Source organism: Sus scrofa, chromosome 3, assembly GCF_000003025.6.
Source record: "Sus scrofa isolate TJ Tabasco breed Duroc chromosome 3, Sscrofa11.1, whole genome shotgun sequence".
Lineage (NCBI taxonomy): Eukaryota > Metazoa > Chordata > Mammalia > Artiodactyla > Suidae > Sus > Sus scrofa.
Window position 1 is genome coordinate 67,838,681 of NC_010445.4, and position 13,975 is coordinate 67,852,655.

Genomic DNA, 13,975 nt, shown 5'->3' on the forward strand with positions numbered 1-13,975 from the left:
AAGCAGAGTGACATGACTTGACATATGAAACATATATGGAATATTAACCTGCCTTTCAGCCTCTTCCAATCCTTAATTTTCTTCAGACTTCACAGACTGTTTTCCACCCTCTTCCTTAATTCTCTTTGTTGCCTAGATTAGATGCCTCCCTTTCTCCCATCAGGCCTAATACCTTTGCTCATCATAATACTGTCTGCTTTGTGTAAATGTTTGCCGGGCTCTACCCACAGCACAGTAGTACCTGGTTTAAGGTATCAACTTACTCCGCTAATAGAGGATAAATAGATAAACCCTTATTTTTAGATTTATTTTAAATTTATAAATATACTTAACTTTTATTACATAATTAGGATTATCTTTCTCCCCACCCCACCCCTAAGCATTTAGTGCGTTTCCTTTAGAAAAAGTCAGCCTGCCTCCACTGGACAGGGAGAGAGAGGGTAAAGACAGCTTTAAGACAGCTAGCTCAGGGACTTCGCATTGTGGCAGAGCGAAAACCGAATCTGACTGGTAACCAGGAGGTTAAGGGTTCCATCCCTGGCCTCACTCAGTGGGTTAAGGATCCCACGTTGGCAAGAACTGTGGTATAGGTTGAAGACGCGGCTTGGATCCGCTGTGGCTGTGGCCCCCTATCATAGGTGGCCCTAAAAAAAAAAAAAAAAAAAAAAAAAAAAAAAAAAAAGACAGCTAGCTCCGGAGGAGAAATTAAAGGTGACACCCACGTGAACACTCACACTCTGCCAGCTCTGCGAGGTGGTGGAAGCAGCAATGAGACATCCACAGTGGAAGAGAAGGTGTTCCCTTCCACAAGAAAGCTCGAAATAAAGGGGCACTCTTCTCTTCAAGATTTATCGCTGGAGTTTCCTCTCAGGGTTTAAGGGTGCCTGGAGGACCGGCAGCCCAAGATGCGGTTCATGTAACCCTGAAATTCCAGGATTCGACAAAACCAGAGGGAACTCGCAGGTTCCCCAAAAGCGTTTGATTTTAGCTCGGCATAAACCCATACAAATACGTTTCTGAGAAGCGTTTCCAGTGAGATACTTTGCCCGCTTGCTGCAGAGGCGCGCGACCTGGCGGGACTAGGACGTAAAACGCTGCTCCCCGGAGAGAGTGGGCTTGAGCGCACCCTCGCTTCTGCGCCCCCTGATGCGCAGCCCAGCTCCGCCCCACAGTTCCGAGTCCCCGCGGTGAAAGGCAGGGGATCTGGCCCCCAGAAAGACCCAGAAGATTCGAGCGCCCGTGGACCCTCATCTTCCAAGTAGTTTGGCTGGAAGGCGCTCCAGGGCTCAGTTCATTTCGGTTTCTGCGAAACGGTTAGCACGTCCTGGAGAGCCTTGTCTGCCTCTCCCCGGTGCCCTGCGCCCGCTGGATCATTTTGAAATGACTCTGAACTCGGAGAAGAGGCCTCGAAGCCCGCCAGGGGCTGGCATGGAGTGAGGAGGGAAGGCAGGCCGACCTGCCTGCCCTCTGATACTTAAGTAAACCTGGCAGCGGGTTGGGGAGAGGCGAACTAGCCCCCTATGTCAACCCAGGACAGGCTCTGTCCGGCAGGCCTGGGAGATGCGTGGCGGAGGCTGCTGGTCGCCGGGAGGCGAACGGAAGGCTGCAGTGGGTGCTGGCAGAGAGCCCAGAGATGCCAGTCTGGGAGACACACTGTTCCGTAGAGAGCTCAGCCCAGTTCCCACTGCCTGCACAGCGGCCTCATCTGGAGAGTTCAGCAGGAGCTTTTCAAAGGAGCGAAGAGCCAAGCCACCAAGGTGGCTGGGGAAGGTGTCCCCAAAGCTTAGAACATATCCCTGCTTCCCAGGGTGCAACTGGTCGCTAGGGAAAGGAACTAGGTATTTTGGGAGTGTTTCAGGCTGGAGCGAGGCGCTGAGCTGGCACGTCGCTCCCACAATTGCCCAGTTTTGACCGCCAAAGGCAGGAGTCTCTGCAGAACTATGGCAGAATTCCTTCCATCTCTTGAAGTTGAGTGTCCATCACTACAGCTCTTCGCAAATCCTTCCTTTCCCCTAGGTTCATCTGTGATTCCAGCTGCGGACCCCATCTGGAGCAGTTACTCCGAAGCGACCTAGCTAGCGCCCCCTCGAGGAGTGTGTGGGGAGCCCTGGTTGCTGACTCCCATAGCAGGTAGCGGCAAACGGCTTGGGATCTGCGAAGGTGCAGTGAGACCTATGTCAACAGATGGTGCAGCTGCCGCTCTGCGCAAGGGGACCGGCGAGTACGCAACCCAGGTACTGCCCCTTCCCAGTGACGTTTCTGCAGCGGGTTATAAAAACCTCGCGCGGAGCCTGCCAAGGTTCTGCTAACTCCCTAGCCGAGCAGGACGCGAGCCAACAGGCGCCTGCAAAGCTGCAGACCGTGGCGGTGGCGGCGGCGGCGGCGGCAGCGAGAGCAAAGGGAAAAAAATTTCCATCTGGACGCGGAGCCCCAGAATGCCAGCCATAGACTGCGAACTTTTACAGGTCGTGCTGTAACTAATACCCGCCACCACTTCCACCTTCGCCCCCAAGTCCTCACGCAGCACAGGGCTTTGCCTTTCCCGATGCAGGCAGGAGGAATAGCAGTTGCAAGCAGCAAGCAGGTGCAGAAGGCTGGGGAGTTTCCTGCTTCCTGGAACCGTGACCCGTTGAATTTCTTTCTTCTCCAGCCCAACGCAGGAGAGACGACGTCTCAGGATTTGAGAACTTAAGTGTTTCCTGAAGCTTGGAAGTGGAGGAATTCAGAGCCACCAAGGGCATACAGCACATCTAACAGCTTTTATCTTAGTGCCAAGACTTCTGCTTGCAAGGAAAGAGCCCTGTCCAGAAAGAGCCAGCAGTCCTCCCGTCTTGCTTAAACAGAACTCTGACCCCAGGCACTGGCTCAAAACCCTCCGGTACAGGGTCTGCGTGCGTGTACAGAGAGGAAGGTTTAACCTCTCAGCAGAAGAATGGATAACGTCCTCCCGGTGGACTCAGACCTCTTCCCAAACATTTCCACCAACACCTCGGAGCCCAACCAGTTTGTGCAGCCAGCCTGGCAAATTGTTCTTTGGGCGGCTGCCTACACAGTCATCGTGGTGACTTCCGTGGTGGGCAACGTGGTGGTGATGTGGATCATTTTGGCCCACAAGAGAATGAGGACAGTTACCAACTATTTCCTGGTGAACTTGGCCTTCGCGGAGGCCTCCATGGCCGCATTCAATACAGTGGTGAACTTCACCTACGCTGTCCACAACGAGTGGTACTACGGCCTGTTCTACTGCAAATTCCACAACTTCTTCCCCATTGCTGCTGTCTTTGCCAGCATTTACTCCATGACGGCCGTGGCCTTCGATAGGTGAGCTTGCCCCTTGTGGAAAACGGAGAAAGTATTCTTAAAGGAGGATGACATTGCTCTGGAGCTTCAGGGTTGGATAGTGCCTGGTTCAAGGTGGAAACGGGCCACCTGTTCCCCTGGATGTGTATTGACAGCCAGCTAGTCAGTTGTTGATGGGAGATTTGTATTTTATCTCATCATTTTCTTTCTATTTCCTCTTCTCCCCCTCTTCACCCATCACCAATGCCCCTTCCTTTATGTATAGATCTCCCTTTTTTCTTTAACTCTCTTTTTTTATCCCTTCTTCACTCATCTCCCTGACATTTTTTCTTTCAACTTCTTCTTTGCTTCTTTCCATGCATTCTTTCTCTCCTTTACCCTTAAAGCCTGAAGGGGATACCCAGGGCGTGGCCAAGGGCCTGGGCTTTGTGAATCCTTGCAGGCCTTCTATTCGACTCTGCAGCTTCTTGATGTTTTCCAGTTTTAGGTACACCCAGGCAAAATTTCTCATTTTTCACTTTTTCCTGAAGATTTGGGGACTTTCTGCTCCCACCACAACTCTCCAATCTTCCTTGGATGTGAAGAGCATTTCATTAGACTCATAAAATACTCAGGAATCTAATTCATCTCTCTCTAGGCTGCTAGGAGTTCTCATTCAAGAGTGAGAGGCAGCGGTGCTTTCTTAAGGAACTCTACAGATAGGGATCCAAGAGTTTTTCTAAATTTCTTCTGCCATGCAAGGTCAATGTTTTCACCCTGTCGGTATTCACAGAGAAACATGCTTAGCAAAGGGAATTAAAGGCAATTGAGAGCTCTTTCATTCCTGCAACCAACAGGCTAGGGTTTCAGAAGTTGATTAAAAGTGAAAATGTTGGCATTTGCAAACACTGGGGCTAGCTAGCATTGTGGAATGAATGGGTCCTTAGGTGGCATGATGGCAAGTTGATTATTACAGCACAGCTCTGTTTTATTGACTTTTCTGTGGGTGTCTTAGGTTTCCAAGGTGTATATCTATGTGTGCAGAAGTGTTCGGTGTTTATCTGGGATGTGGAGATATGTTTAAAGCACCTGCCACTGTGCTTTTGAAATCGGTCCCTTTGATGGCCATGCTGAGATAAATGAATATGAAAAGGCCAAAGAAAGAGCTACGAGAAGAACTTACAAAAAAAAATGTTTCCTAAATTACCGAACTGTTTTGCATAAAGGTTATGTATGACTTGCAATTGATTTGAAGTGTCTTGCAGCTTTTGTAGTCAATGAACACTTTTAAAATCAGAGAAAACGATATTTCCTTTGCAGTGATGTCCAAATGCTGATTTTTAAATTCCCTTTATGCAGTTCTCATGTGCTTAATATGTTGTGTGTAAACAAGTTATGGTGAATCAATTTATATTTTAAATGCAGAAGGGAAAACAATTACTCAAAGTGGCAGTGGAATGAATTCTTTTGTAAATGTATCTTTTATGCTACTTGGTTTTTAGATATTTAGTTTGCAAAAATGGGAGACACTTGTAAATCTGTCAGCACTGGCTTGCTCCTTTAACTTCACAGCACCCCCTTAAACTTAGAAAATCCACAGCATGTTGTATAACTGAATATACATACAGTGAAACCTGGTGCCATTTCAGCCTTACAAACACTGGCTTGATGAGCCTAAATTAGAGGGGAAGTTGTATTTTTACTGCATTGGGGATTTGTATGGGTGAGCTCTGGGGAGACGTGACCCTGTGAGCCCAAACATTCAGTGCACCAGCAGACAGCTCTCTTGCTTTGGCTTACACAGAAATGACATGATCCACAGCCTTTCTCTTTCCCTTTGAATTTAGAAGGTTAGGGGCAAGATTTAGAGTCAAAGTCTTCATAATGATTGGGCAGGGTGCCAGAATTCGGCTGTCTTGAGTCTAGAATCTCAGGCTTCACTGTTTCTCTGTAGGCAAACCATAGACAGGACTCTGACCCTTTGTGACAGGTGCTCAGTGAAGTCAGAGAATCTCTGGTGCCAGAATCTCTGGGGGAAGTGACAGCGGGAAGAAATATCACTGTGTGCCTAATGTACAGATTATCAATGGCATACTCAGGGTTAGAGTTTAGGCAGAGTTAGGGATAGGGCCTCAAGACTGAGTCTCTAAATCATCCAAGTGCTCCTTCTGCTTTTTCTTGTTTAGCCTTATGAGCACAGTAAATTAATCCCTTCAGGCCCTCTGATGAATCTAGCTCCAATGCATGTCGGTGTATCCATTCTCTCCCAAGAATGTTTTAGAAAGAGTGCCTTCAGCTCTCTCCGTATGAATGCTCTCTCCTTTCTGCACTGTGGTAATACAGACTTTGAGGCAATGTTAAATTATACTTTTGCATGTTCCTTGAATTTTTAACAGATAATCTTAATTCTTAAAAAATTAAAGCAATGTGGTTTTCCTGATTATAAAATTAAACCTTGTTCATGAAGAATATAGACACAAAAAATCAAATCAATCATTACTTCATCATGCAAAAATAACACCTGTTAATATTTGAACTTCTCTTTTATGACTCTTACACTGCATCATTGAGGTCACAGCCTGTATAATTTTGTAGCTTACCATTTTCCATTGATACTAATGTAAAATATTAATAATAATTTCCCATGTTATTCAAAAGTCTTCAGGGAGTTTCCATTGTAACTAAACAGAAACAAACCCAACTAGTACCTGTGAGGATGTGGGTTCAATCCCCTGGCCCTGCGCAATGGGCTAAGGATCCAGCATTGCTGTGAGCTATGGTGTAGGTTGCCGACTCAGCTTGGATCCTGTGCTGCTGTGGCTGTGTGTGGTGGCAGCTTTAGCTCTAACACAACCCCTAATTTGGAAACTTCCATATGCCACACCTGTAGCCCTAAAAATAAATAAATAAATAATTTTTAAAAATAAATTAATAAATAAAAATAATAATATCCAGTAACATAATCATAGTGGCTTCCTGTTATTCCATTACATGAATGTGCCATTATTACTTTAATCCCTCTGCTGTTGGGAATTTAGGTGATTTCTAAACTTTTTGCCATTATGATTAATGCACTAATAAACATTTCTGTATGGTAATTTTGTTCCGCTTTCTTGATTATTTTCCTTAAGGTAGATTCCCAGAAGTAGAATTACTGGGTCAAATGAAATGAAAATTTAAAAAAGAAAGTATTTCTTCCTAATTTTAAAGGATTATAAATTCTGAGCAGGGCAAGAAACATGTCTATTCTTGCTTGTTTACTTTATCTCCTCAGAGCAAAGCAGAGTGCTTGGTACTTAATAGTCACTACATGTTTATTGATTAAATGAATGAAAAAATAAAACAATATATGTTCCTAGAAGAACATTTAGAAGAAGGCTGTCAGTAGCATGCTCAGTAGGTTAGAGTTCAAGACAGAGTTAGGGATGAGGCTGTGTCTCCAAGTCCTCCATTAAACAAAATGTAAAAATCTACAATTTTTTGTAGATTTTTCAGTATTGACAGCCAGTTAAGAATCTGGAATGCTAGCCTATACTTTTTCTGTGTTATTTATGCCACATACAGTCACTCACACCTTTTAGGATAAATTTGGAATCATAATAACACTTTCAATAGCTGGGTTTTTCGTGTGTTTTGCTTTGTTCCTTACCGTCATATCATGGCCATTTTCCAGGGCATGAAATAGTTTTCAAACTAGGTTTTTTAATGGATAAATTATATTGCATGGTTATAATCATTTATTTAACCATCCCTCTATTTTTAGATGTATAGCATTTCTTTTTTAATGATTACAGGTAATTTTGAAATTGATATCATTGACCTAAATCTTTGAGAGCCTTCCTTGTTCTTTTCTTAGAATAAACTCCTTGAAGTTGAATTACTATGTCAAACTGTCTTGGTATACTTTGCTAAATTTCCTTCTAAAACCAAAATGTAAGCAAAGGGAAAAAAGCCCTTCAGATTGTAGAACTAATCTGAATCTTTCCTGTAATCTTTACATAGAATGGGGAGGGGTAGGGAGGAAGGAATGAGATTCTCTTCAGGAAGAATACTTATTTACTGAAGGCAATGCAATGGTTACCTAGAATTTTTAAAAGTTCCAGAGACAAATAGGCTAAATAATAGCAGATCTATCTCTAATTAAACTCCAACAAATACCAAGGCTTTTGCTTTTTAAAATTCTGTAATTTCTTCCACTTAAAATAAAATTTTAAAATTCATTCCTATTATAAAAGCTAAAAGATGTGTGCGATGTTTCATTAAATTAGAAGGTGAATACAGATATAAAAGCACTTTTAATAATAAACGATTATAATTCTAGGAGTGAAATATTTCAATTAAGCTTTTTTTTTTTTACAAAACTAAGTATGACAATTAGAGTATTATACATTCAGAAATTCTAAATAATAAAAAATGGGAAATTGCAGCAATGGATTTGGAAATATGTTCTAAGGCCAATAAATATGTATAACAGAAACAAAATTAGCAGCTGGAGGATACTGAGAGGTAACACCATCATTTTTCAGGAGCCAGTGATGATGACTGGTTCTCATTTTGTGGAGCAGCATCTAAGAAGGGAGAAGAGGGGGACCTGTCCCTAAGCCCCACAAGAGGGGTTACAGAAGCAAAGGTTAACCTGACTTGGAACCAAGTACACAGCAACAGGAGGCTCAGAAAAGCACTGGTCTGATAAGACCGCTTCTCTATTTGGTAGGGGCAATTATAATTTCAGTGAGATGAAAGGTGAAGGTTGCTCACTACTCAGACTTGTTCTGAATATGCTGTGTTTGAGTGAAAGGAAACATCCAAATGATGATGGTCTCTAGACAGTATGAACGATAGGTCAGCACGAAAACTAGAGTTGTCCAGATAGGGGTAATGGTTGAAGGCAAAAGAGGGAATGAACTCTCTTAGAGATTGAAAGAGGAACCAAGAGCAGAAGACATGCATAAAAAAACCAAAAACTTCGCTTACTGATTCCCTGGTATCCTTCCCACTCTGTCCCAGTTATACTCAGTTACAAGTTTAAACAGCCTTTTTCTCAAGTCCTCAAACTGCACCTTGCTGACAGACTTGGATGCCACTGTTTATCTCAAGGCAGTCCTTCCCCATCACACCCAGAGGCAGATCTTAGATCTCAGGATCCTTTGCACTAATTTAGATAGATCTTATAACCCATGACTAAGCTTCCAAGTGATGCTGAGAATAGCCATTTATTAGAAGCTCATCCACTGTAAATGTCTGTTTTTTAAAATCAGGAACCTTGAGTATCAGGGTTGATGTAGATCACTTTGAGTCTGTTCCATCTTGAATATGTTACTTTGGCTGCAGGACCTTTCCTAGAGAGGGTTATTGCCCACCCACTTTCTAGAGCTGCCCCACTGCACTTGCTACCTGTGTGAGCCCCCAGTGTCCTGAATGATAAAGGTCCTTGTTTTGGGAGGGGGTATGTTTAGCTGTCAGAAGCATAGACAGGTTAATTATCAATGTAAAAGCACATAGTAGGAGCACAAGACTTTGTTACTATTACTGCTGTTGAATTAGCAAATAGTACAATAAGAATCATGAGGGAGAAGCATTCATGTTAAACTTGGTCAGAGACCTTCAGTCCGTCAAGGGGTGATGCCATCAGCTAAGGTGATATTTCCTGAATCAGAGGCTTGTGTCTTCCCTTAAAGAGCTTATGCTACATAATAATGCAAATAAGGCTGATTTAGAGATACATATAACATATTATGGGATAGTCTTCACAAACATTGCACAGGGAAATTCTATAGGAAACAAGAGGAAGAGGTGTTATCGAGCAGTGATGATCGAGGAAGATCACTCACAAGGCAGCAGCTGATTTGAGCCTTGAAGATCATGTAAGATTTTTAGAGAAGATGATAAAGTTGATAATCTAGGTAATAGAAACTGTATGACAAAAGTATGGAGGTCAAAATTGCAAAGCGTTTGGGGAGAATTATGGACTAACTTAGTTGAAGTGAATTCACAGGTGAATCAAGGAATGAATGGAGCAGTTGGTGGGAAGAAAACGAGTACACTTTTTTTAGATCTGATGTGAAAATATATAATGATTAAGTTGGAAATACCCAACGAGCAACTTGAGAGGTGGAGCTAGAGAGTAAGAATTCAGGGACCAAAGTGTATTTTAAGAATTTTCCAGGAGTTCCCGTCGTGGCGCAGTGGTTAACGAATCCGACTAGGAACCATGAGGTTGCGGGTTCGATCCCTGGCCTTGCTCAGTGGGTTAAGGATCCGGCGTTGTTGTGAGCTGTGGTATAGGTTGCAGACGCGGCTTGGATCCTGCATTGCTGTGGCTCTGGGATAGGCCAATGGCTACAGCTCCAATTGGACCCCTAGCCTGGGAACCTCCATATGCCACTGGAGCGGCCCTAGAAAAGGCAAAAAAAAAAAAAGACAAAAAAAAAAAAAAAAAGAATTTTCCAAACAGATGGCTTATTTGAGGTTTGAAAGTAGAAAATCTCTCTCACATATATATAAATTCCATGAAAACAGGAATATATGCCGAGACCAGCTCAAGCAGGATAGGGCTGAAGAATGGGTGCTGTGGAACTTAAGGAAAAAAGTTAACATAAAACAAAACACAGAGACAGTAAAAGTGGGAACCGGTGGACTCAAGGTCTCAGGGACCAAGAGCACTGCCTCAAGAAACCACACGATTTTATTGTGCTCTTTAGATAAGATCAAGTGAGGAGGGGCTATGGGTGGAGGATATAGGGTTTGTTTACCATTTTATAAGTTCTTTTACTATTTTAAAAGCCACTTAGCTGGTAAAAGGTTAAGCCTTTACTCTGACCTTTAGGCACATAACAGTCTTTGTTCTTAAGCTTAAGTCATTTAACCAGCACTGTGACTGTTTTTCAAGCAGGAAAATTGGATAAAGTAAAGCAGGAAGATGGGATAAAGTAAAGAAGGACAAGATGGAGTTTTCAGCAAAGAGGCTAAGAAAATATTGTAGAAACATGTCTCATGACACACACATACACACACTCACACACACACACACACATATATATAATTCAAGAGAAGAGGCCAAAGATTCATGGAAATGTCTTATCAGGTAGTAGGAGGGAAAAAAGAAGAAACAGAAAGCTAGTGGAAAAATCAGGATATGCAGAATGACAAAAATTAAGAGAGGCAAACTGTGGTTGGTCATGTTAATTAGTGTCATTAGAATCCGAGGATGATAAGGACATTGATTTTGGCAATTAGAGAACATTGGTGAGCTGTGAGAGACAGTGTCAACAGAGTATGATAAGAATGGATAAAATTAGATGGCAATGAGAGAATTGCCCTCTTTCTCACTCATCCATCCATCTATAAAATCATTACTGAGCACCTACTATGTGCAGATGCAAAAGCAATAAAACATTGCCTTTGCCCTAGTGGTCTCAGTCTTCAGCTTTGACAGAGTCATGAACACCATTATAACACAATATAATTAGTAGCATGCAGAGGAAGCTTGGAGACAAAGCAAAGAACTACCCTTGAGAATATTAGAGACTTACTAGTAAAATAAAAAAAAGGAAGAGTAGGAGGGAAGAGGAGGAAGAAAGGAACATCCCTGATTAATTATCCATTGTTCCTTTTTTCCATCCTACTTTTCCTCTCTACTTACTATTCCCATTTGCTAATGGTCCTAAGCTGAGAGGTTAACTAATGCCCAAAACTGAGCATTACTCTATTACCATTACTTAGCCAGATACACCTGCTGTAGGGCTGCATTGTACCTATTGGTTTGTCTTCTTAGACTTAGTTCAGGTGCCACCCCCACTAAGAAGCTGACTTTAACCTGTAAGTGTAGATTAAGTGTCCTGCTTACACATTCCTGTGTCATTTATCCAACTCTTTGTAACTTGTTGGTCTCTCCCACACCTCCCCACCCTCTAAATTGCAAACACCATGAAAACAGGAATGCTTTATCTGATTTCCTGTTTTCAGCAGCTACCCAGTTGCCTGGCACAGAGTAGGTACTCATTAAAGTGTGCGTATGGTAGTTGACATGACTGTGCCTTTCTCTTGCACACATCAATCAAAATCTGAAAACCAGATCCAATGCATCAGACCAACTAAAAGAAAAATAAGCTAATTTATGCCTATCATGGAGTTTTGGTACAACATGGAACACTTAAGGTTTAGAACCCCCTATTCTAGAATAACTACATGTTCTAACTTACCTTGTCTTTCCACATAGCACTTGACTGGGCCCCAGTGGATTCCTGATCCACACACTGTCCCCAACAGTTATTGCACTGCAGGAGAATACCTTTAGTTGAGATAGGTGTTTATCATTTCTATCTTACCTTCAGTCCATCAAGGCATATTGGAAACTCTAAGATATTTCATGAGCCCTTCTGTAGCCCAACTATTGCCAACCCCTCTGGCTTCTTCTCCAGCACTTCTGCTAGAAACAGAAAGTGAACTTTCTGCTTTACTTGCCCTTCCTGAGGCAAGAACAGCAGAAGCCGATCCTCCATCCAGCCTTCCAAGTCCTAAAACCACTGTAGATGTCTGAGCACTTAGATTATGTCACATTAAAGTATCACAGACATAGAAACATTCCAGCAGAGTGTCCTGAGAAAGACAGAGGTGTGGAAGACAGACTGGGAAATCGACTTGCATTGCCCAGACCTCCTCTCTTGCCAGCTTTAAAAGCTGTGGTTCCAATTTATTTAAAGGGGAAGTATGAGGCTCTATGGATGAAGAATCCCAGGGATGAAAAGATTCGTTAATGATGCCCATGTGACATAAATCTCAGCATGAGTAACAGTGCAGTACATGAACCAATCTAGGAGCTTTGTTCAAGCAGCCAGGAGCCTGAGGCCTTTCTCTACTCTTTTATAATTCTCTGCTTAATCTACTTTCCAATTCAGTTTTATCACTACATTTAATACTTGGGGACTTCCCATTGTGGCTCAGCGGTTAGGAACCCGACATAGTGTCTGTGAGGATGCAGGTTGTATCCCTGTCCTCACTTAGAGGATTAAGGATCTGGTGCTGCTGTTGTTGTGGCGTAGATCTCAGCTGCAACTACGATTCGACCCCTAGCCTGGGAACTTCCATATGCTGCATGTGCAGCCATTTAAAAAAAGAAAAAAAAAAAAAAGGTTAATTAAGAAAATGCTTGGGACTCTCTGTGGAGTGTCTTTCATGTCCTTTGTATAAGAATGTCTTTTAATAACATTACACTCTGACCTTCAATAATTGAACTTAGTTTAGGAAGGAGCACAGGCTGTGGGTTCCAACTGTGGTTCTACTTACTTGCTGTATGAATATGGGCAAGATATGTAACCTCTGTGGCCTCAATTTCCCCATCTGATAAAATGGGTCTTAATAAAAGTTGCCTTTCAGAATATTGTTGCAAGGAGAGAGGGAAAGGGGAAGGAATGGAACGGTATGAAAAGTTCCTGTTTCATTGTCTGACATCCAGTAAGCAGTCAGTTACTAGTGATGCTACTTTGATCTCTAATAAACCCTGACACATCATTATATCCATTATAAACACCCGTTTCTTTCAGTCACCTCTTGAATTCCCTCTGCCTCAGGCATAATAGCATCAGGGTGAAACATTTATATCTGTATATCCAAAACATAGTTTAAAATACTCCTAATTGGCTCATCAAAACTGTTGCTAAATGCCATCCAGGATCCTTCCCACCTGTGATGTACACACCCTCTACTGGAAGCCAACATTTCGATATTGTATACACTTGACTCTTGAACAACAGGAGATTGAACTGCATAGGTCCACTTATACTGGATTTTTTTCCGTAACGAATGATGTGGTTCTATACAATCAGTGGTTGGGTGAATCCATAGATATGGAGGAACAGAGGGCAGACTATAAATTATACTGGGGGTTTCTGAGGGTGGCGCCCCTAACCCCTGCATTGTTAAGGGTAGAAAAACCAAATCATTTTCTTTTATACACCTCCAAAAGTACATATTCACTTCCCATATTCCGTAGGTCCCGAAGTCACCATCCTCAAATCACTTGCATGTTTAATGTCTGAGGGAGAATTTGGTCATAGCAAAAACTCTTACCACTGCATATGTTTTAGTTGATATTCAATTTGTTTAAATGGTGTTTTGTTTTTTTGGGTTTTTTTGCCTTTGAACATGTCGAAATCTTGGAAGATTTCTTCTGAATCTAGATTGCATGTGTTAAAGTGTTAAACATTCACTTTCCCTTGTCCTGTGACGAATGTTCAATTAGCTATTAAATATGAGATGGAATCCTTCCCCTTAAACATTTAACAACATTTTCTAGCTTAATCAATCAAATGATCGTACATATTCCAATTAATCACAAAATTTTGTAAACGAAGATTAAGTTTATGTTTAACAAATCAAACAATCTTAAAAATGTAAACATCTCTTGTAAACTTGACTAACTAAATTCTTCTAAATACTTCAAACTATATTCACAAATTTAACACATCTGGTTTTCTTAAAACTTCAAATCCCTGGGAGAAACAAAATCTCTCTCAGGACGTACTTGGTTCCAATAAATCTAATAAACTAAAACTTCTAAATTTAGCTTATCAAATTCTCTTAAAATATGTCAACTTCCTAAGAATTATACTTATAACATCAATAAATGAGGTTCTTGTGAGCATCTAGACAGTGACTATGATATTAATTAGTTAAATCTTCCTAGGTATTTCAATTA

General features: G+C 42.1%; 1 protein-coding gene across 1 annotated transcript in view; it reads left to right on the forward strand.

Moving 5' to 3' along the window:
- TACR1 (tachykinin receptor 1) overlaps positions 687 to 13,975 on the forward strand; it is a 182,367-nt gene continuing 169,078 nt past the window's right edge. Inside the window, exon 1 of the mRNA XM_021087317.1 lies at positions 687 to 3,321. Within this exon, the coding sequence (XP_020942976.1) occupies positions 2,933 to 3,321 (389 nt within the window). The 5' untranslated portion in view covers positions 687 to 2,932. The remainder of the gene's footprint in view (positions 3,322 to 13,975) is intronic.